General features: G+C 36.2%; 3 protein-coding genes and 1 non-coding gene across 10 annotated transcripts; 1 reads left to right on the forward strand and 3 right to left on the reverse strand.

The window, feature by feature from the left end:
* Window positions 1–141: 141 nt before the first annotated feature.
* On the forward strand, window positions 142–5,321 carry LOC111808719 (uncharacterized). Its single transcript, XM_023694868.2, has 15 exons — window positions 142–394; window positions 789–956; window positions 1,091–1,202; window positions 1,326–1,478; window positions 2,556–2,660; window positions 3,378–3,461; window positions 3,552–3,667; window positions 3,764–3,865; window positions 3,934–4,047; window positions 4,186–4,242; window positions 4,369–4,435; window positions 4,527–4,580; window positions 4,670–4,744; window positions 4,821–4,856; window positions 4,938–5,321. The coding sequence occupies exons 2-15, from the start codon at window positions 937–939 to the stop codon at window positions 5,049–5,051; spliced, it is 1,209 nt and encodes a 402-aa protein (XP_023550636.1). The 5' UTR covers window positions 142–394; window positions 789–936; the 3' UTR covers window positions 5,052–5,321.
* LOC111808717 (Pseudouridine synthase family protein) lies at window positions 5,188–11,344 on the reverse strand. 2 transcript variants are annotated; one of them, XM_087117065.1, is made up of 10 exons: window positions 11,203–11,344; window positions 8,266–9,110; window positions 8,026–8,081; window positions 7,859–7,941; window positions 7,596–7,674; window positions 7,064–7,174; window positions 6,595–6,704; window positions 6,030–6,113; window positions 5,841–5,878; window positions 5,188–5,747 (listed from the first exon to the last, which is right to left on the reverse strand). In XM_087117065.1, the coding sequence occupies exons 1-10, from the start codon at window positions 11,205–11,207 to the stop codon at window positions 5,677–5,679; spliced, it is 1,482 nt and encodes a 493-aa protein (XP_086973191.1). In that variant the 5' UTR covers window positions 11,208–11,344; the 3' UTR covers window positions 5,188–5,676. The 2 variants fall into 2 exon arrangements, with proteins under 2 accessions (XP_086973191.1, XP_023550635.2); XM_023694867.2 differs by lacking the exon at window positions 11,203–11,344 and having other exon boundaries at window positions 8,266–9,379.
* Window positions 10,952–14,083, reverse strand: LOC111808270 (glucuronokinase 1). Its single transcript, XM_023694151.2, has 6 exons — window positions 13,718–14,083; window positions 13,211–13,360; window positions 12,535–12,723; window positions 12,336–12,452; window positions 11,791–11,951; window positions 10,952–11,419 (listed from the first exon to the last, which is right to left on the reverse strand). The coding sequence occupies exons 1-6, from the start codon at window positions 13,943–13,945 to the stop codon at window positions 11,176–11,178; spliced, it is 1,089 nt and encodes a 362-aa protein (XP_023549919.2). The 5' UTR covers window positions 13,946–14,083; the 3' UTR covers window positions 10,952–11,175.
* A 399-nt stretch (window positions 14,084–14,482) lies between these two features.
* Window positions 14,483–17,707, reverse strand: LOC111809466 (uncharacterized). Of its 6 annotated transcripts, XR_015423316.1 has the most exons (7): window positions 17,597–17,707; window positions 17,153–17,205; window positions 16,872–16,969; window positions 15,715–16,785; window positions 15,505–15,608; window positions 15,126–15,361; window positions 14,483–14,921 (listed from the first exon to the last, which is right to left on the reverse strand). It is a non-coding gene; the product is annotated as an uncharacterized LOC111809466 (transcript). The 6 variants fall into 6 exon arrangements; XR_015423315.1 differs by lacking the exons at window positions 17,153–17,205; window positions 17,597–17,707 and having other exon boundaries at window positions 15,715–16,137; window positions 16,266–16,785; window positions 16,872–17,139; XR_015423314.1 differs by lacking the exons at window positions 17,153–17,205; window positions 17,597–17,707 and having other exon boundaries at window positions 15,715–16,408; window positions 16,590–16,785; window positions 16,872–17,138.
* Window positions 17,708–19,144: the final 1,437 nt, after the last annotated feature.

The following is a 19,144-nucleotide window of genomic DNA, read 5'->3' on the forward strand; positions in this document are numbered from 1 at the left end:
AGCTGAGATTTGTTTGGTTAACAAAAAAGAGAGAAAAATAATGATTTATTGATCTAATCGCTGTAAATATAAATTTTCTGTTTAGACATAAAATTAGAAATTTAAATACATATTACCGCTTTTTATATTTTGATGTCGCTATTTGCTATCGTCCCCTCCAACATCTCACGAAAATTTCGTAGATAAAACAAAATTGAGTTCCAAACTTCCCACAGTATCTCGACTCTCATTTCGTCGATTTCTTCGGAGATTAACGATCCTTCGCATCGCCTGGCCGTACACCTCTGACCGGCAATCTACGCTTTCTATGACTTTCTAGATTTTTCAAGATTCAGATCGGTTTTTCTCCTGTTCGTAGACTTGGATCGGCCGTTTGGAACTATTTTTCCTCCAGGTTTTCCTCTTGCATGAATTATTTCCGCTATACTTCTTGTTTCGCGGCAACTGATTTCGTCAGTGTTGTCTGATTTCTAATTATGGAGCTTCTCATGTCAATTCCTGGTTTTCGCGCCAGTACGATCCCAACTTTGTTCTCTTAGTCCGAATCGGTTTTAGTGACATCGGTACTGTAGCAGTATCAAACGTGGTCATAATCTTAGTTATTGCAATGCGAATTGAAGATAAATGCAAGCTCAAGCTATTGCGATCACGTTTGATGCTTGCTGCACACGTTGTGTGGCCACAATTTTTTCCGAAACTATAGTGTAGACAAGTTGCGAACTCTTTGTTGTTTAATTTTTCGGTTTTTTGCTCAACAGTTTAATTTTCCTTTACGTTCATCTTTTCAGGTTTGGTTCTTTTAATAAGTCGACATCAGATTCATACTTGGAGTTCTGGAAACTGCAAAATTGACTACTGAATGTCTTTCCTAGTACCTACACCAAATAGGTTTCAAGACATTCTTATTTAACTTGAAACTTGAAGGTTTTAGACACTATGGCGAACCCAACACGCAGGTTAAATTATAATCGAGCTCTTATTTGCCTTTTAGGTTATGTGGAGCTTCAGCTTCCTGTAGTTATCAATGGCTTACAGATTTTTTTTTTGCTTTCATTTAAAATATTTACTTTCAACTTGTATTGATGTGCAGTGGAAACATGAGAAAATCTAATGAGATAATGAGGATTATGGTCACAACATTTGTCGGTGGCGTTTTTGGTTTCTTTTTAGGAGTATCCTTTCCTACGCTCTCGTTATCCCAGGTAGAAAATTTTATTTTCGGCGTTTTCTGTTAATTACGTATAGAACAATTTCATCCATAATGATTTGGCTCACATATTTTTTAAGGGTGAGAAAGCTTATTATTTTTATTTTGTTTCTGGTAGCTAAATTTCCCATCCAGCCTGATTCCTTCTATTGATCTCACTTACATTGAGGACAAGTACTCAGGCCTTTCCACTGAAGCATTCTTGAATGCTTGGTCTTCTTTGAAGGGTAATAGAGGCAGCTCCTTACCATTTTCATTGAGCGAGGCAAAGGTGCATCTCTTACTTAAAAATTGTTTATAATGCTTTACTTTAATTTACATCAATGAGATATTTTTTAAATGTTTCTCAGAAAGATATCATGGTCTGTATTCCGTAAATTTCTAAAACTGCTGTATGAATGAACAGGATGTTGGGGTACATGTCTATTTGAATTTTGGATTTCTCTTAAGGGTTTTGAATAATCTTCATCTTTCCCTTCAAATTTTCATAATTCAATATGATATTCTTGACTTTGAGAATGATTTGATCGCTGTGACTGAAGAACTGGTACTTTTTCTTATATGATCAAACTTTATCACCTTTAGTACTTTTATTTAGTTGCCGAAGAAAATTGATTAAACTGAAAAATTAAGCTGGATGAACTAATTTGGTCTGTTGCTTTGATTCTGCTTCTGTTATTATGAGGAAACCAGAGGAGTTTGGTGGTCTTGATTTTGGTAATATAAGAAAGACAATTGTGGCCTTAGTTTCCTAATGGTAATAGACACGAGGTATAGCCTAATGAGAATGAGAGCCTCTGGCATAACATTATTGGGAGCAAGATTGGTCCAACGGTGATGCATTCCATTGGCTGATTAGGATGAAAAAAGCTCTCCCAGTTATTCAAGTGTTTACTCCCAATCATGCCAATAATTCAGAGTTTGAAAGGAAACTCAGGGTCATTCTCTAGCAAGCCTGTCTTCTATCATTTGCTTGATAAGGCGGAAGTTATTCTCGGACACTTGTCTAAATGCATCTGGAAATGGAAGGCTGCTTAATAAGCGAGATTCTTCATATTAATAATGATGTTTCTTAACCCAAAATAATATTATTTCTTTACTTTTTTCCTTGAAGCACAATTCTACTTGGGCACAGTAGATAAACAAGCTCCTTAGTTCTTATTCACCACAAAAAATACTATATGCTGTTGTGATTAAACTTGTATGAACGTTATTTTCTTCAATGAAGATAAATTGTGGATATTGTTATTCATGCACATACTTCGGCAGGAGATGGCATTCTTGAGAACTTTGTATTTTCGGATTTCTTCTGCTAGAATTGGCTATTGAAACTTTGATCATGATGCAGATATGGGTTCCTACAAATCCTCGAGGAGCTGAAAGGCTACCACCTGGTATTGTTGAGTCTGAATCTGATTTTAACCTTCGGCGTCTGTGGGGTATGCCAAGCGAGGTACTCATTGCCTACAAAAGCTTTGCAACTTGTACTTGTCCTAATAAACTTGTGTGTGTGAAACTAGTGAATTGCTTTAGTGTAGTTTACTTGTATTAGCTTACATAGTTTCAACTCGATCAATAAATTGATAGGCTGGCTGTAGATTTGAAGTGGAGAATTATGACATAGGACTGAGTTGCTCATTGGTACCAAAAGAGTGACCAATTTATTCTGAATTTACATACATATAGATAGATAGATAGATAGATAGATTACATAATATTTTTTCGGGGGCAGGGGAGTTTATGGATGCCACTTGACACCATTGACGGATCTACCCCTTTTTATCTGCAACACTACCTGTTTAGTGTATGCCTGTTTTGGAATGGGAGAAATTATTGGAAATTTCATCAAAGAGTAAAGTTGATTCTCGATGGGGTTTTTTTTTCCCCTGTAAATAGAAGATTTGAATTAATTTTCCTATCTGTTTCCTGTCACCGATACATTTCTTGGAATACAAAAGATCTGCATGTTCCCCTTTATGGACAGGACGTAGAATGGGTTACATAAAGTTGAAATTATCACATCTGAAACCATCATAATATATATGATCGATGGAAAAGGGGGATGTCATGTTTGACCTTATCTTAATAGAAAAATAATTCACTCATCCGTCAATCGAAATTTCTACTCTGGTTCTCAAACTGAATCCATTATTGTTGACTTCACTTGCAGGATTTGGCTATCAAACCGAAGTATCTGGTTACATTTACAGTTGGTTTTGATCAGAAAAAGAATATTGATGCAGCAGTGAAAAAGGTAGGTTGAAAAGGTGTGCATGCTATTACGGAACTAAGGTCGAAAAGATTGAGAAATAGAACTCTCTCCATATCTGATGTATTTTGACAGTTCTCAGAGAACTTCACGATTCTTTTGTTTCACTATGATGGACGAGCAAGTGAGTGGGAAGATCTTGAGTGGTCGAAGCGGGCTATCCACGTGAGTGTACGCAAGCAAACTAAATGGTCAGTTACAAGCTCCTTACCAGAATAATCTTCCATAGAAGTCAGCAACGAATTTTATTTGTACATCTCATCTAAACTATATATACTCCTTCCTAGGTGGTATGCTAAGCGTTTTCTGCATCCTGACATCGTGGCATCCTATGACTACATATTCGTTTGGGACGAGGATCTAGGAGTAGAGCATTTTGACGCAGAAAAGTATGTTTGAAACCTTACTTTTTAATTTGAGAGAACCCAAGCAAGTCAAAATTTCCTGTCCGTTCCAGATATATAAAACTTGTGAGAAAACATGGTTTGGAGATCTCGCAGCCTGGCTTGGAACCAAATCAAGGGTTAACGTGGCAGATGACTAAAAGAAGGGGCGACAGTGAAGTTCACAAGTAAGAGAAAAACATTTTTTTTTTAATTTAAAATAAAAAAGCTTCTTCAAAATTTTGGTTCCTCGAAACATCCTTCCACTTCTAGTTTTATTGAGATGCGGCCATGAATCATCGTTGCTTCTGTTTGGTTGAATGCAGGGAGACAGAGGAGAAACCCGGTTGGTGCACTGATCCACATCTTCCACCTTGTGCAGCGTATGTAATCGATGATTTTATCTATTCTTTTTCTTGTTTTACCTTTTGTCTACTTCACATTATCTCAGTATGACTTAACAGAAACACTGATTTTTATCGTTATTATTTTTACCCTCTTGCACGTAGTTTCGTTGAAATCATGGCAACTGTATTTTCTCGGGATGCATGGCGCTGTGTTTGGCATTTGATTCAAGTATGGATTCTTCGACTTGGAACTTTGATCCATTGCCTTGACTTAATTTTTAGCCAGTTTTAAATCATTTTTCCCCTCTTGGATATTGTAGAATGACTTGGTTCATGGTTGGGGTCTCGATTTTGCACTAAGAAAATGTGTACACGTAAGTACGAAACATTCTCACTTGCCTAAGTTATATTTCACATGATTTTTTCCCCTGGATTCATCACTTCTTCGTGTTTTAAAGCACAGCCCGCTCATGAGAAAATAGGGGTTGTAGACGCTCAGTGGATTGTGCACCAAAGCGTTCCTTCTCTTGGGAACCAGGTAATCCGACACTTTGGATACTGCCTCTACCATTTCATAACAAAGATTTTCTTCTCACGATATATTCTTCCAACAGGGAAAAGCCGAAAATGGGAGGCCACCATGGGAAGGGGTAAGCAGCTGATGAATTCCAAACCCCACTACCTTACAGAATTTAAAACTAATGTTAATTACTTAATTTGAATATTCTCAGGTGAGAGAGAGATGTAGAAAAGAATGGACAATTTTTAAGAGCCGGTTGGCTGATGCAGAGAAGGCCTACTATCAGGGAATGGGGATTGATCCACCAAATTCAACTCAAGTGTAGGAAGACGGCTGCAACTATTCTTCCACTTTCTACTTGAGATCTTGTGTGTCGCACTGGTAATTGTTGTCTCCTAGGAGTATTAGAACCTAATGCCTAGTCTTTTTAAGCTCTAAAAAAACTTCCTGCGAGAGATAAGTAAGTAAGGCTACGTATGGATTAGATCATGGCTGTATAATGGATAGAATCTACTAAATGTAGAAAATAGTCTTAAACAGGAGCTTAGATATTTCAGATCTCTATGGAAGGCACAGATGAGCCCCTTTAATCTTCTATTTTGCACACTAAAAATTGATCTCGACTCCCATTTAAGTCAACTGAACTATTTTGCATCAAATCTGGCAAAACCTCGGTAATGTTCTTCAACCATCTAATTTACTGCAAAAGTTGCTGAAGAAGTCTTCTCGATCGTCATGTCGCCTCATGAAATAGTAGCCAGCTTGACGCCCGTTTGATATCTATTTTTAGTAAATATTCAAGAAAACAATAGTATGGAATTACCTCATTGTTTTCTCGATGTACAACAACTCTTTCCCCTTACTTCGACAAACCTCAAACCGTTCTCTCCTTTCCTTTCATCTTGTGGTCGTCCTTCTTTAATCAGAAGATAATAATGAGATCCTTAAAGCTAAAAATAAGCTTTGGTAATCGCATCTTCCAACTCCTTGAATTCCCAGGCATCATCTGCTAGATATTCCCCTGAAATGGGAGTGGGAGCCTCATATGTCAATATCTATCACATTGTCTTCTTGGATATTCAATGAAAGAAAAAAAAAAGTGTTGAAAACTGACCTATTGAATCCCTTCGAAGAGCAGTCAGATGGGCACAACTGCAAGACACAAGAATATTACTAGAGACGAACAAAACGAACCAGAAGAAGCTGGACACAACTTAACTCCTCGAAGCATTTCTGGGTAATAAAGAGTAAAAGAAGTGTACAGAAATGAAGATTCCATAGCAAAGGGCAAGATGAATAATACCTGCCAAGAGCCTTCCCAAGATCCGCACAAAGTGACCGAATGTATGTTCCTTTAGAACATGTTACTCGAAAAATCAAATTTTGCCTGTCAAAGAATATACATACTCACTAATTTTAGAAGTGGATTCATATTGGTGCAACAAACAACACCAGCCAAAGCTCCAAGTAAACAACCAAGTACAGTTGTTAAAAGTTGTCAATATTACGTCTTCACGAAAATCCGATAGTTGGGAATACCGTAGCAAAACCATTTCGTCTGATTCCTCAGAATCATCCGTATTTGTCATAATGAGTCTGCCATAAGATTTTTTTTTGAAAATTTGGACCTTTTTGTGATTTTCCTTCATGTTTAATCACTACAAATTTGAACCTTTTCCTGTAACTCTTTCGAGATTTCTATATGATTCCTCTCTTATTACTTTCATCTTTCTACAAGAAAATCGGATCAAAACTTAAGCTTCCAAGCCCATGCCACAATTTTAGCTACACAAATTTCTTTCTTTGCATATGGCCTACCCACAAATTACAGAAATGATTTAACAGAAGTACTTTGGGAGTGAACATACCTGTCATCTAAACTACGTTCAATATCAAATTTGTAAATTGATATCCGCCTAGGGGAAAGCTCAATACTTTCTCCTCTTCTTGCTTTCTCATACATCTTCTCACCTCCGACCTAAAAACACGATATCGAAATTTGTAACCAAATCTGACTCATCCAGCCAAGATCTCCTTGAACATTGATTTCATATTGACAAGTAACTCATAGTTTAAAGAATCAGATAAATGAGGTTGACACTACATAAAAAAAAGAAAAAAAAAAGATGGCCATACTAGTGTTCCATCCATCGATTTAATATACGTACGCACTATAATCTTATACCACAAAGTACATTGAAATAAAAGCTTCATCTGTTTTGTAAGTATTCCATACAGATATGTTATGAATCATGTGTTTGTACTATGAAGCATGCATTTTTAACAACATTACTTATACCTTGTGAAGTTATAACTATAGAAAGAAGAAGTGCTTACTTTAATGGCAGAAAACATGGGAGGAACTTGCCAAATTTCCCCACAAAAAGAGGCAACAGCTTTTTTGATGTCATCATCTTTGATGTGCTCCCAAGGCTCTCGCTGAATTACCTGCATAATAATTGGGACAAGCGTTTCTTATTTGGAAGATATACAAATATATACCCATTAGGAACTGAACCCAATTGAAATCTTTTATTGACCTGTGAGACAGCCAAAACCTCACCTTGCAATTAACCTAAGAACTCAACAACTAATAGAATGTTGAAGAACATTATGCTAATGATAGAAAAAGGATAGAATGCATATAAACTGAAGCCTCTTCATGCCTATAGTGAGACGGACTTGCCAGAGGCAAATGTTTGATGAGTTAATATAGAATCATAGATCTTCTTCCTTTAAGACTTGAACAATAAAGATTCCTCTGACAGATCCAATACATTTCCCAAAGAACACAGCAGGTATAGAACACAGATGCATATCAATTAAAAACATGAAATCATAATTGACTTGAATGATAACATCAACATACCGCTGAATCAGCATCCCAAGTTGAAGTAGCCTCTCCTAAACGGAAAACTCCACTGTAGCTCTTGATCATACCTTGATATCTAAAACATAAACATGCCACCTTTTAGAAAAGTTGTATGCCTCAGGATTTCTCATTTCATCTGTGTTAGGCTTGGGAAGATATCCTCCCTTACCCTTTGTTTATTATTGTTAGTTTGTTATTAAAGAAAGGAAGGGGGGAGAAGAAAACAAAACAGCAATTACAAAGCTAACTTAATCAATCACCTGTCTGCCAACTTAGTCGCTTTACCAACACAAACTATCAACAATCCAGTAGCCATAGGATCAAGAGTACCTGCATGACCTACCTATCAATGCACATAAGTGGAAAACAATGCAGTCAGAGGAGCTCAGATAATCGAATAACTTAGTCTAAAACAGCTGAAATGCACCTTTTTCACTTTGACTAGGCGCCGAAGTTTTCCACACACCGTAAATGAAGTCCACCCTACGTTAAATAATCATATTGTTCTTTTTAAACATCAAGAAAAAAGGGCTGAGGAATTGACTTCTAACTGGAACAATGCAAATTAGAGGACATGTGAATGGATTTAGAACTTTCACCAAGATATCAAATCAATGATTATAAACAGGGTATTCCCTTCTAAGGGCTGCATAAACCACAGACTGACCTTTAGGTTTGTTCACCAAAACCACTGTCCCACAAGGACTATCCCATTTGGCAGGGAGCTCTGTATGTCTCGTCAAAAGATATGGCTCCGTCTGACCAATTTCAGAATCTTTGGCTGGAACTTTCTTCAAACACTTGAAGAACTCCTCCACCTTCTTCTCTGTCACATCTTTCGCCGACCCTTTATTATCCTTTTCTGGTCTCCCCCCATCAAAGAAAACCAACCCTTTTCCATCCACGCCATTTGTGACCTCCAATTTCGTCTCAGGCTTAACCCCCACTGTCTTTCTCACCCCCTTCCTTCCCTTTGTCTGTTCATTCACTTCCACATTTGACTCTCCAGGTCCCAGAAAAGCCTTGTCAAGACCTTCATCAGGAAAATACTTTCTCTCTAACTGATACACCATTTTGTAATGCTTATCTTTCTCCCATGGATACGCAAAAGTGTCATAGAAGAACAATTCCTCCTCTCTCTTATGCAATGTGTTGAACTCAACCACCTCAGGCTTTAATTCCACAAACCCCTCGTCCTGTGTCTTCTTATCTTCATCAGAATCGGACCCATACATTCTCTTCCTTCTTTTATTATAGTATTTCCTCTTAGCCTTGTCCATGACCACGCCTTCTTTACCGGACGCAGATTCACTCTCGGAAATAAGCTTCTGATCCACCCAGCTCTCGAACCCCAATTCGGAAACGGGATCCTCGGAGGACTCGAGCTCGGGAGAGTTGTCGGGGCTGATTCTGGGGGGTGTTCGTCGGTTCTGAGGGGGCATGGGAGGATAGATGGGGTGGTTGACGATCATATCGTATTGGAGAGGGAATGGGGTGGAAGTAGTCGAGGATCTGCGGAGCGATAAGAGAGAAAGTGAGTTGGGAAATCTGTGGAGATGGTTGAGGTTTGAAAGTGGGAAGAAGAAAGCGAGCGATTTGGAAGAAGCCATGAGCGTAGACCGAATGAAGAAATGGGAGGCATGAGATAGAGCAGGTGATGTCGCCATTGAAGTGATTGTTAGATGGCTGAGGGAGTTCGTGAGACTCTGAACCTTCTTGGTGGGGTGGGCGGGGAGGAGATGTTTGTTTTATTTTACTACATTATTCTTCTTTTTCAATTTTTTTTCCTCATATATATATATATATATATATATATATATATATATATATATGATTATTTGTCGATTTAAATTCCCACACATTTTGATAATTATTATTATAATTTTACTATTTTTATGTCCATATTTAACCATTTTAAAAGTTTGGGGTATTTTTTACTTTAATTTTATAAAAGAAAAAAGGAACAATGAGAATCGAGCACATTAAAAGTTAAAACTTTATTTTTAAGTCATGAAAAAGTGTAAAACCTTCTCCCTACTAAATGTGTTTTAAAAGGAACTTCTGAAAAGGAAAACCCAAAGATAACCATATCTACTTCTACAGAAAGGAAAGCCCAAAGATAACCATATCTACTCCTACAGAAAGGAAAGCCCAAAGATAACCATATCTACTCCTACAGAAAGGAAAGCCCAAAGATAACCATATCTACTCCTACAGAAAGGAAAGCCCAAAGATAACCATATCTACTCCTACAGAAAGGAAAGCCCAAAGATAACCATATCTACTCCTACAGAAAGGAAAGCCCAAAGATAACCATATCTACTCCTACAGAAAGGAAAGCCCAAAGATAACCATATCTACTCCTACAGAAAGGAAAGCCCAAAGATAACCATATCTACTCCTACAGAAAGGAAAGCCCAAAGATAACCATATATACTCCAGAGAGAAAAGCCCAAAGATAACCATATATACTCCAGAGAGAAAAGCCCAAAGATAACAATATCTACTCCTACAGGAAAGCCCAAAGATAACAATATCTACTCCTACAGGAAAGCCCAAAGATAGCAATATATACTCCTACAGGAAAGCCCAAAGATAGCAATATCTACTCCTACAGGAAAACCCAAAGATAGCAATATCTACTCCTACAGGAAAACCCAAAGATAGCAATATCTACTCCTACAGGAAAACCCAAAGATAGCAATATCTACTCCTACAGGAAAACCCAAAGATAGCAATATCTACTCCTACAGGAAAACCCAAAGATAGCAATATCTACTCCTACAGGAAAACCCAAAGATAGCAATATCTACTCCTACAGGAAAACCCAAAGATAGCAATATCTACTCCTCCAGGAAAGCAATATCTACTCCACAGGAAAGCCCATAATAATATCTACTCCCACAAGAAAGCCCAAAGGTAACAATATCTACTCCCACAGGAAAGCCCAAAGGTAACAATATCTACTCCCACAGGAAAGCCCAAAGATAACAATATCTACTCCCACAGAAAAGCCCAAAGATAACAATATCTACTCCTACAGAAAAGCCCAAAGATAACAATATCTACTCCTACAGAAAAGTCCAAAGATAACAATATCTACTCCTACAGGAAAGCCCAAAGATAACAATATCTACTAGTGGTAGGTCTACTAGTGGTAGGCTAAAACCTCACGGGAGGAAAGCCAAAAGAGAAAAATATCTATTAATGGTGGGCTTAGACGGTTAAAAGTTTGTTCTAAATATTATTAAGGTTTATTAGTATGGTATTTTAAACCAAACCTATGATCCAAGAAAAATATATCTATGTAAATACTGCATTTCCATTATAGCAAATTTAAATATTAATGAATATAAATGAAAGTGAGCACAGTTATTAATTGATCAAATGAATGTCGAATGTTCAAAACGCCCAATAATACCAATTTACCAAGTTTAGCAGCTCCTATAATCTGTCTAAAACAACAAGAAAAAAAGAAGAAAAAATGTAGTATTAACTTTGCAAACTACTGAATGACAATATATATATATTCAGGATGCATATTTCCTCAGCAAACCTAAACTACCAAACTCATACTCTAACAGGAGAGTGTTTTAAGATCAACCTCATTTAGGCATGAAGGAACCGCCTGGATTGGTTGAAAAACAAAACCAGCTTTCTGGCAATTTTCCTCCAGAAGCTTCACTTGTGGAGGCCCATCAGGGCAGAATACCACAACAGCTCCTCCACTGCCTGTGAACTTCGAAGCAGCGCCTACTCTTCGGGCTAATTCCACCATTTCTATGTTTAAAGCACCCAGAACAACATCTCCAAACATTCTCCTGTGAGGAGTTCAGAATTTAGGAGGGGAAAACAGCAGTAAATGGTGAGTTAGCATAGCTTTTGGTTTGAGTGGAAGGTGGTGTCTTGACATACTTGGTTAAATTGTTCAAGGTGTTCATAAAAAAAAAGTACTTGAAAGAATGTAGAAGGCACTCAATTAGTTGCTTCTTCCAAAAGAAGTGTTTCAGAAGACACTACTCTCCTGAGGCATCCTAATAACCACAACTAGGCTAAAAATAATGCATACAATAAACTTTTCCAAGGGATTGATTATACAATGAACTTTGAATAGTTTGGAGTTGAAAATTTACTTGAGGGCTATATGTTTTTTTAATGTCCGGACAAAATTTGTTTGTACAGAAACACTAACCTGCGAAGATCAAAATTGCGGTTCATAAGTGCTGCAAGTTTTGAATAGTCCTTCTCAAGTAAAACTGTCCTTCCTTCTTCTGCAACCATAGCAACTTCTTGCATTGATGATATAATCAATTTGTCACCGTCAAGCCACCTCTGCCGTACTGTACTGTGGACCTGCATTTGCATTTGGTCATGGATGATAGCGGTCAGTATTCGTGATCACATTTCCAGTAGTGCTAAGGTTTAATCCATCTACAGAGGAACTGTAAGAGTTGAAGAATGTGAAAATTTCTCAAGCTTTGGCCAAAAGCAGTGTAATACAGGTTGTTTGACACAAACAAAATTTGATTGGTTACGGTTCATTTTGGCATTGAATGCTTTGTAGTTTCATGACAATGTATCTTGTAGAGGGGGAAAACAGAAGAATATAGCTGCACTTCTCCAGTATTTAAAAACAATTCATGCAAGTGCAAACAAGCTGCTAGACCACAACTAAAAATAGTAGATATCGAAAATTGTACAAATGAAATGTAGGATGGGGTTGATTAAGATATCGACCTTTCCGGAATCACTCGGATTATCAGCATAAATTAGATAGAGTGGAGGGAGAAGATTAATATCCATGGGTGTGTATATGCCATGCCCAAGCTTCTCCATGTGCCCCTGGCTAAAATCCTACAGAAACAGAAGTAAACATCATTAAAAACTTACCAGAGTTCCATGTTCATAAATATATCAACATTTTTCGAAGCTATACCATGTAAACAAGGCCACCATAGACCTGCGCAACACGATCTTGAAGGCCAGCAACAATGCCAAGTTCTTTCTCTGCAGCAAGAACAAGATTAGGTCTGACCTCCACCTTAATCAGATGCCTGACATCAAAAAAGTCTAGCAAGCAACTCAAGGCAGCACATACGATTGCACTGGAACCTGAAAGCCCTGTCTGAGATGTCAAAATTATTACTTAAGCCATTTGATACCATGTCGACAAGTCAATGTGCAGAATAAGGGAATATGAGGTTTAGCATTGGTATGAACACAAGTAGGCTAAAAATAATGCATTCTGAAATATTTTAAGTCTTCAACTTGACAACCATTCAAGATGCACTAGCCAAGCGAAGCACGACTACATTGGTGTGCAAATTACAGATGAATGTGAACTATGCATATCTAAGCGTTCATTTATAGAAAATACAGGCGGATGTGTCAACCGTCACAAATTGAGTAAAAAGTTCAGGAAGGAACCCTTTTCAATCCCATTAAAAGAACACAAATCCATATTAGCTACACAGCCAAAGGCTTCGTAAGCTTAATGCATTTCTATCTTCATTGACCACAAATGATTATGAATCTACAAGTATTGCAATCATAACGCAGAGATACATTAATTATAGAAACAAAGTAATATAGCATAGAGCAAGGCACTGTACCTGTCGAGGAATATTCGTGTCGTAAGACAAAGTAAAGTTCCTTGTATGAAGATTAATCTCGTTTTCTCTGCAATAACTATAAAAAACTTTGCAAATTGCCATAAGCAATCGCACCCCTCCATAGTACCCTTCATTGGACAATCGATTAACCTGTAAAACAGAACAAACAAACTTTAATCCGCAAAATTCTTGAACATATTGGCAAACGTAAAATAGTCATTACATTTCATTCGATGAAATTTCAATAATTCCAACGCATCAACAAAATACAGTGATATGTAATTAAGTAGCGATTTCCTCTTTACATCTCTAAAAATGAAATTGAAACAACTACAAGAAAATGCAACAATACTGTGTTACCGAAAAACGAAACCACGAATTTGTAGACATTCTAAAATTTCAATCGCTCATTGATCTCTTCATCATGCAATGTGTTATTTGTAAATCCCTCCGCCAGATCTATCCCAATCAACGAACCAGTTCAATATAATGTGAGAAAAAACGTACCAGATGATCAAGGGATCTGAAGTGGACGAAATCGTGGGTGGGATGGGGAGTGATGACAAGCTCTTCGGAAGGCCGGAGTTGCACGGAGGCCCAGAAATTCGAGAAAGCAAAAGAGATGGTGCGACCATAGTAAACATCGCTCGGATTTCCCAGTAGTCCCACTCTGGCATAAGCCTTGTGCTCAATCACAGAGGAGGAGGAGGAAGATGATGATATTTTGGAATCCATTGTACTCTCTCTCTCTCTACAAAAAAAGTTTCTCACTCTTCTTCTCTGAGAATTACAGTTTTCGCCTCCGTCGTCGTCTTCTTCACCCGACGAAAGTCGTCGGAAGAAGCTCTGTTCTTAGCTTATAATAAGGAAAACGTAATCTGGGTAGTTTATCGAAATTTTATATATATATATATATATGTTGTGGGACCCACTTAGTATGACCTGGCACATATCAGGTTAAAAGTCATTTGTCCTTATCGGTTTCGTGTTGGCACTTGCTTTTTTTTTTTTTTCCTTTTCTTTTTCCTTCTTTAATCAGATATTGTTAAAGATTTAGCAGAATAGAGTGAAGTAGAGATAAGGATTTATTATTATTATTATTATTATTATTACAAAACATCATACCTTAAAAAAAAACAAAAAAAAACATAATGTAATGTCAATTATTATTAAATACGTATTATTTATTTATTAGAACTAAATTTGATCTTAGGTAAGAAATTTTATTAAAATTTTCATTATAGAAACTAAATCATTACAATTTATAAAATATGAAAAAAAAAATCAAACTATTATTTATTAAAAGTTAATAGATTAAATTGTTATAAACTTGATAATATATAATCTGTTAAGTTAAGGCACAGGAGCATCACATACAGCATATCAGGCTTCATCTCCGTCATCTTCGTCGTTTTCGTCGTTAGGCAGCCCGAGGTCATCTCCGACACCTTCAAGAAGTTTATCAACATCCTCTCCTAACTCCAATAGCCTTGCTTTGTTCTTGCCCGAGGCATACATGCAAGTCATTCACTTCAGTCCCACTCTCCTTCAGAGCTTCTTCCCTTGCTTCTAGCAGCCGTAGACCTTGTCAGAGCTTCCCATTTCTGTTTTTCATTGAAGAGGCAACAGCCAAATACTTCACCATTCGATGCATCAGAGGTTCAGGATCTCCAAAGGATGGCATAGGCGATTCAAGTTTTAATTTCAATACCTGAAACATAGAATAAGCAAGAGTATACAAATTAAGGTTCTTTTTATTCTCAAGATACTTTCATTCACGCAAGATTTATTTATTTATTTTTGTAATGGGAAACAGAGCAAATAAAGTCATGCATGCAAGTTAAGTGGTTATGAAAATCAAACATGATTTATCGTCGATAGAAAACATTAGAACGAAATGTATCAAGTTGCATACCCTTTCCTTGCACTGATTGTTATTCTTGATCACATTTGAAAGAACACTGGCAGCTCTTGTTGTCATTATTGAACTCGGGATACTTGTCCCCCTTCGGGGACATCCAAGAACTACTGATACTTTGTGATGCAGCACTCGTGCCATATCATATATTTCAACATTCCTTCGACATTATAATATACGTTGCCTCTAGAACCCCATAGTTTTCGCTCAAAGTAAGACTATGTAAGAGCATGCTGCAAGAAGTAGAATTTGTCATCTAAGATAATTAAACTAGAAGTTTATGGAGTTCCAACTAATCTTCTACATTAGTAGCCAGAGAAAAAGTGCATTTAATAAAGCACCAAAAGAACAATGCACGATGGATTTGTGAATAAACCTTCCGAATGACATGTTCACATCCTCCTCAAGTGGTGCATGGATCATGGACTATGGTTGAGGAATTAAAGTGGATGACAACATTGTTTGCCCATCAGAATTTTTCTGATTCAGAAAATGTGTTAAAAAGAGTAATAACACAATTGAAATTTGAAATTTAAATATTAATATGTTTTATAAAGAAAAATGTAGGAAGTTGAAGCATAATAACCTCACAAAATCACTTGAAAACATAATCAACTGCGAAGTATTCTTGGGCACTTGATGTCCGCAAAGTGATCCTAAGAATTGAATTCAGGGCAGGCTCTGTCAGCACATTGTCTCCAAGGAGTTTGCATGCAATAGCATCAATATTTTGGGATGCTCAGAGATCAGTGAGTCCCGTGTTATAATTTTTCTGTTCTTATCTATATTAGTTGGCCAAAGTATACCTCGCGGTCCATAAGCATGTCCATAGTCGAGTTATACAGCGAGGAAGGCTGAGAATTGCTTCCTGCAATCTTAAGAGGAAAATCAGCAATTCAAGTAATGAGAATAGTAAAAAGTACACAAAGAGTCCTCGTGGGAGAATTTGAAAGAAGAGCTGTCAACAGTTGAAGAGCATAATATCTAACATAAAAAAATCCTCTTCTGACTGCAAAAGCACAGAAAGAAACCCAAAGAAGGGAGGAGAAAAGTGATCAGATATGATACTGAGTTGCACAAATGCATACCCAAACCTATAGATATTGAAAATGTAAGTAAATGTGGGGAATTACTGACCAAAAGACTTAAAAGAAGAGAGATGCTGTCTGATTCCCTTGAAACCAAATCAGAGTTCATCAGATTTGAACTTCATCCCTGGACCCATTTGCATGATCGAGAGGAGTCAATGCACTTACAAGAGATTCAAGGGCCCCTAGAACCTGAAGTCAAGTAATGGAGAATAAATACAAAAAAGAAACTCAGTAAAGAAGAACAGCAAAGAATGACTTCCCACAGATGGTCAAATTGAACTAGAACAGAAGTAATTAAGTAAACTAATAATGTATAATACTATCAACTAAAGATTTCGCCGCATAGAAATATCAAATAACCTAGACTTACCATGTAATATTATCTTTGATGTTCCAATACTTCTTGAAATGGCAATAACATGTACTTTTTTCAGAATGAAAGCACAACTAGAAGTCCGAAAGCAAGATTTAATTCCTCAATAAAAGGGAAGCAAAGAACAGAGAAACTGCAACCATTTCAACATCATCTCGTTCCTCCTTTAAAACACTCATAAGCACAGGAAATCCTGCAAAAACATGTCAAGTATATTCTTTATTTATAAATTTAAGACAATCCATACAACTATAGTTAGATAACAAGTAAAGCACATACCCATTGCACCAAAAGCTAGTTGGGCAGAACGATTTTCTGCTACAACAGACTGAAGCTCCACCATAGCAGCTCTCCTGTCCTCTGCAAGCTGACCATTGCTAATGCGATCCAATAGACGTTCAACGTTATGGAAACGGTTCACAATTAACCAAAAAATATAAAAAAAAAGAATCAGTAAACGTAAATGTTAAAAAAATTCTGAATGAGAAAAAGCAGATGAACAAGCGTATGCCATGCGGTTTATCCATCTTCGTGTTTACGAGTATACAACATCTACTTACCTATCTTTATTGGACGCAGAATTCTCATTGCCGAAAACAAGCCCAACCACGCCCTGCACAAAGCTCACAGATAAAACACAATACTAAAGATTGTATAAACAACTACAAACAAGCACCACATTACTGTCCTAAACATCATAATCCATGAAACTTCGGATGCAGAGAAGAGAGTGAGATCAACTTGTAACCAGAGACAAAATCCATAATCGAGTAAGAATATCAAAAATCCATAAACAGAAGCCAACGCAATCACCCCGAACACAATCCAAGCGTTGGAAATGTTTACACGCAATCTCTAATAGTAAGAGCTCCAATCCAATCGCTAAAAAATCCTATAAATGAAATTCCATCTCAAACGCAGTGTTACACAGAATTGAATACACAAATGGCCGTCCGAAATGAAATAGAATTCCGATTGGAAAACAAAAAAAAACAGGAACGAACCTGAAGTTCGAAACAGAGTGGCTAATCTATACGTCCGACGATCTTCGGTTGACAGCGATGGAGTGTATCGTGCTTTCTTTCACGAGCACTTCCCAAAACGGAACCTCCTACTTTTGGTTTGTCTTTTTCCTTTTATTTTTTTTAATATATATTCTGTGGGGAAAACAAGCCCAAGGCCCAATAACTCAGCCCTGTGATTGAGACTTTGGGCCTCCAGATAAAACACTAGCGGCCCATATAAAACAATAAGTTTTTTTCTTTTTTTTCTTGTTTTGTTTTTGTCGTTAAAACGGTTTTAAAGAATTATTTTTATTTTTATTTCTTCTCGATTTCGATAACTACATTTTAAATTTTAAAACTTATAATAAAATTTGAATATTTATTCTCTCTATCAATAATATAAATTCATCAAAATTTGATTACTAAAATTTATATCAATAATTAATGTTAATTAAGAAATATAACAAATATTTTAAAAAGAAACACCCACGACGTGCTTTTAATAATAGATAAGATATTATTAATTAATTTCAAGTGCCTATTGTATATTATTTATAAAAATATTTTTTTTTATTTATGATTATATTCCATAAATAAATATTATATAAAATAAAAAATTTATATCTGAATAAATATGAGTAGATGATTAGTTACGTATATTCTTATCTATCCACTTGTTATTTTTATTCGTCTTCGTCACGCAACTGTAGATACCAAAAATTCCAAGGTTCACATCTTTTTAGACACGAAAAAACGGAATCTTTTGAGGATTATCCCAATTTCCCTCTCAAATCATATTCACTCCACTTGGGATCCAATTCCAAACTCGTTTCCCTCTTTTTTTCTTCTTCTTTGGAATGGTTCTTTTTTGACGTATTATATTGATTACTATGTTTGTTTGAATAGTCTTTTCGATAAGGAAATTTAAGTTTCTATTATTAAAATAAATAATTATAAGTATAATATTTTTAAACTTCATTTATTCATCAATTGAACTATAGTCTTGTTGTTGTAACTGAAATTATAATTGTCGGGAACAGTGAACATTTTCGTGTTAGTCCAAGAATTAGCAAACACGAATCAAAGCTTGAACTTCGTTCGAGCTAGTTGTTGAAATCGTCATCACAGGTATTAAGGTATACATTTTGATCTAAAATCGGTTACACAAGAGAAATAACAACTTGGTGCAGCCTCTGAAGATAGGATAACCCCAACCTAATGATTAAGAGCAAATGGAACGTCATTGCGTCTTGTTTTTGTTTGACCAATCTATTTTTTCTTGAGACTGACAATATAAATCGTAAATATAGCAAATTTTTCTGTTAGGTTATTTTTTATTTTTGCATCCAAAATTCATAAATCAATACTCAATTTAAATATAATTCAACTAATTAGAATATTATTAAGAATTATTTATCATTTAATATTTGGCAATATCTAAATACTTGTTTATTAAAAAAAAAAATGTGGACTGAATCTAAAGTCGATATTATTATTTATTTATTAAATATATATATATATATATATATATATATAAGGAATATATTT

The sequence above is a fragment of the Cucurbita pepo genome, chromosome 13 (assembly GCF_057944985.1).
Source record: "Cucurbita pepo subsp. pepo isolate OVF chromosome 13, ASM5794498v1, whole genome shotgun sequence".
Lineage (NCBI taxonomy): Eukaryota > Viridiplantae > Streptophyta > Magnoliopsida > Cucurbitales > Cucurbitaceae > Cucurbita > Cucurbita pepo.

Excerpts from the sequence above, each read along its gene's own strand:
- LOC111808719 (XM_023694868.2), top strand. The coding sequence starts at position 937 with ATGGCGAACCCAACACGCAG. Across the intron at positions 4,048-4,185 it reads GGCGACAGTGAAGTTCACAA|GGAGACAGAGGAGAAACCCG; the intron begins GTAAGAGAAAAA and ends GGTTGAATGCAG. Across the intron at positions 4,436-4,526 it reads GTGTTTGGCATTTGATTCAA|AATGACTTGGTTCATGGTTG; the intron begins GTATGGATTCTT and ends TGGATATTGTAG.
- LOC111808717 (XM_023694867.2), bottom strand. The coding sequence starts at position 9,265 with ATGGCGACATCACCTGCTCTATCTCATGCCTCCCATTTCTTCATTCGG. Across the intron at positions 8,082-8,265 it reads TTTGGTGAACAAACCTAAAG|GGTGGACTTCATTTACGGTG; the intron begins GTCAGTCTGTGG and ends TATTTAACGTAG. Across the intron at positions 5,879-6,029 it reads CTTGGGAAGGCTCTTGGCAG|TTGTGCCCATCTGACTGCTC; the intron begins GTATTATTCATC and ends TGTGTCTTGCAG.
- LOC111808270 (XM_023694151.2), bottom strand. The coding sequence starts at position 13,945 with ATGGATTCCAAAATATCATCATCTTCCTCCTCCTCCTCTGTGATTGAG. Across the intron at positions 12,453-12,534 it reads ATGGTGGCCTTGTTTACATG|GATTTTAGCCAGGGGCACAT; the intron begins GTATAGCTTCGA and ends CTGTTTCTGTAG. Across the intron at positions 11,952-12,335 it reads ATCCGAGTGATTCCGGAAAG|GTCCACAGTACAGTACGGCA; the intron begins GTCGATATCTTA and ends ATGCAAATGCAG.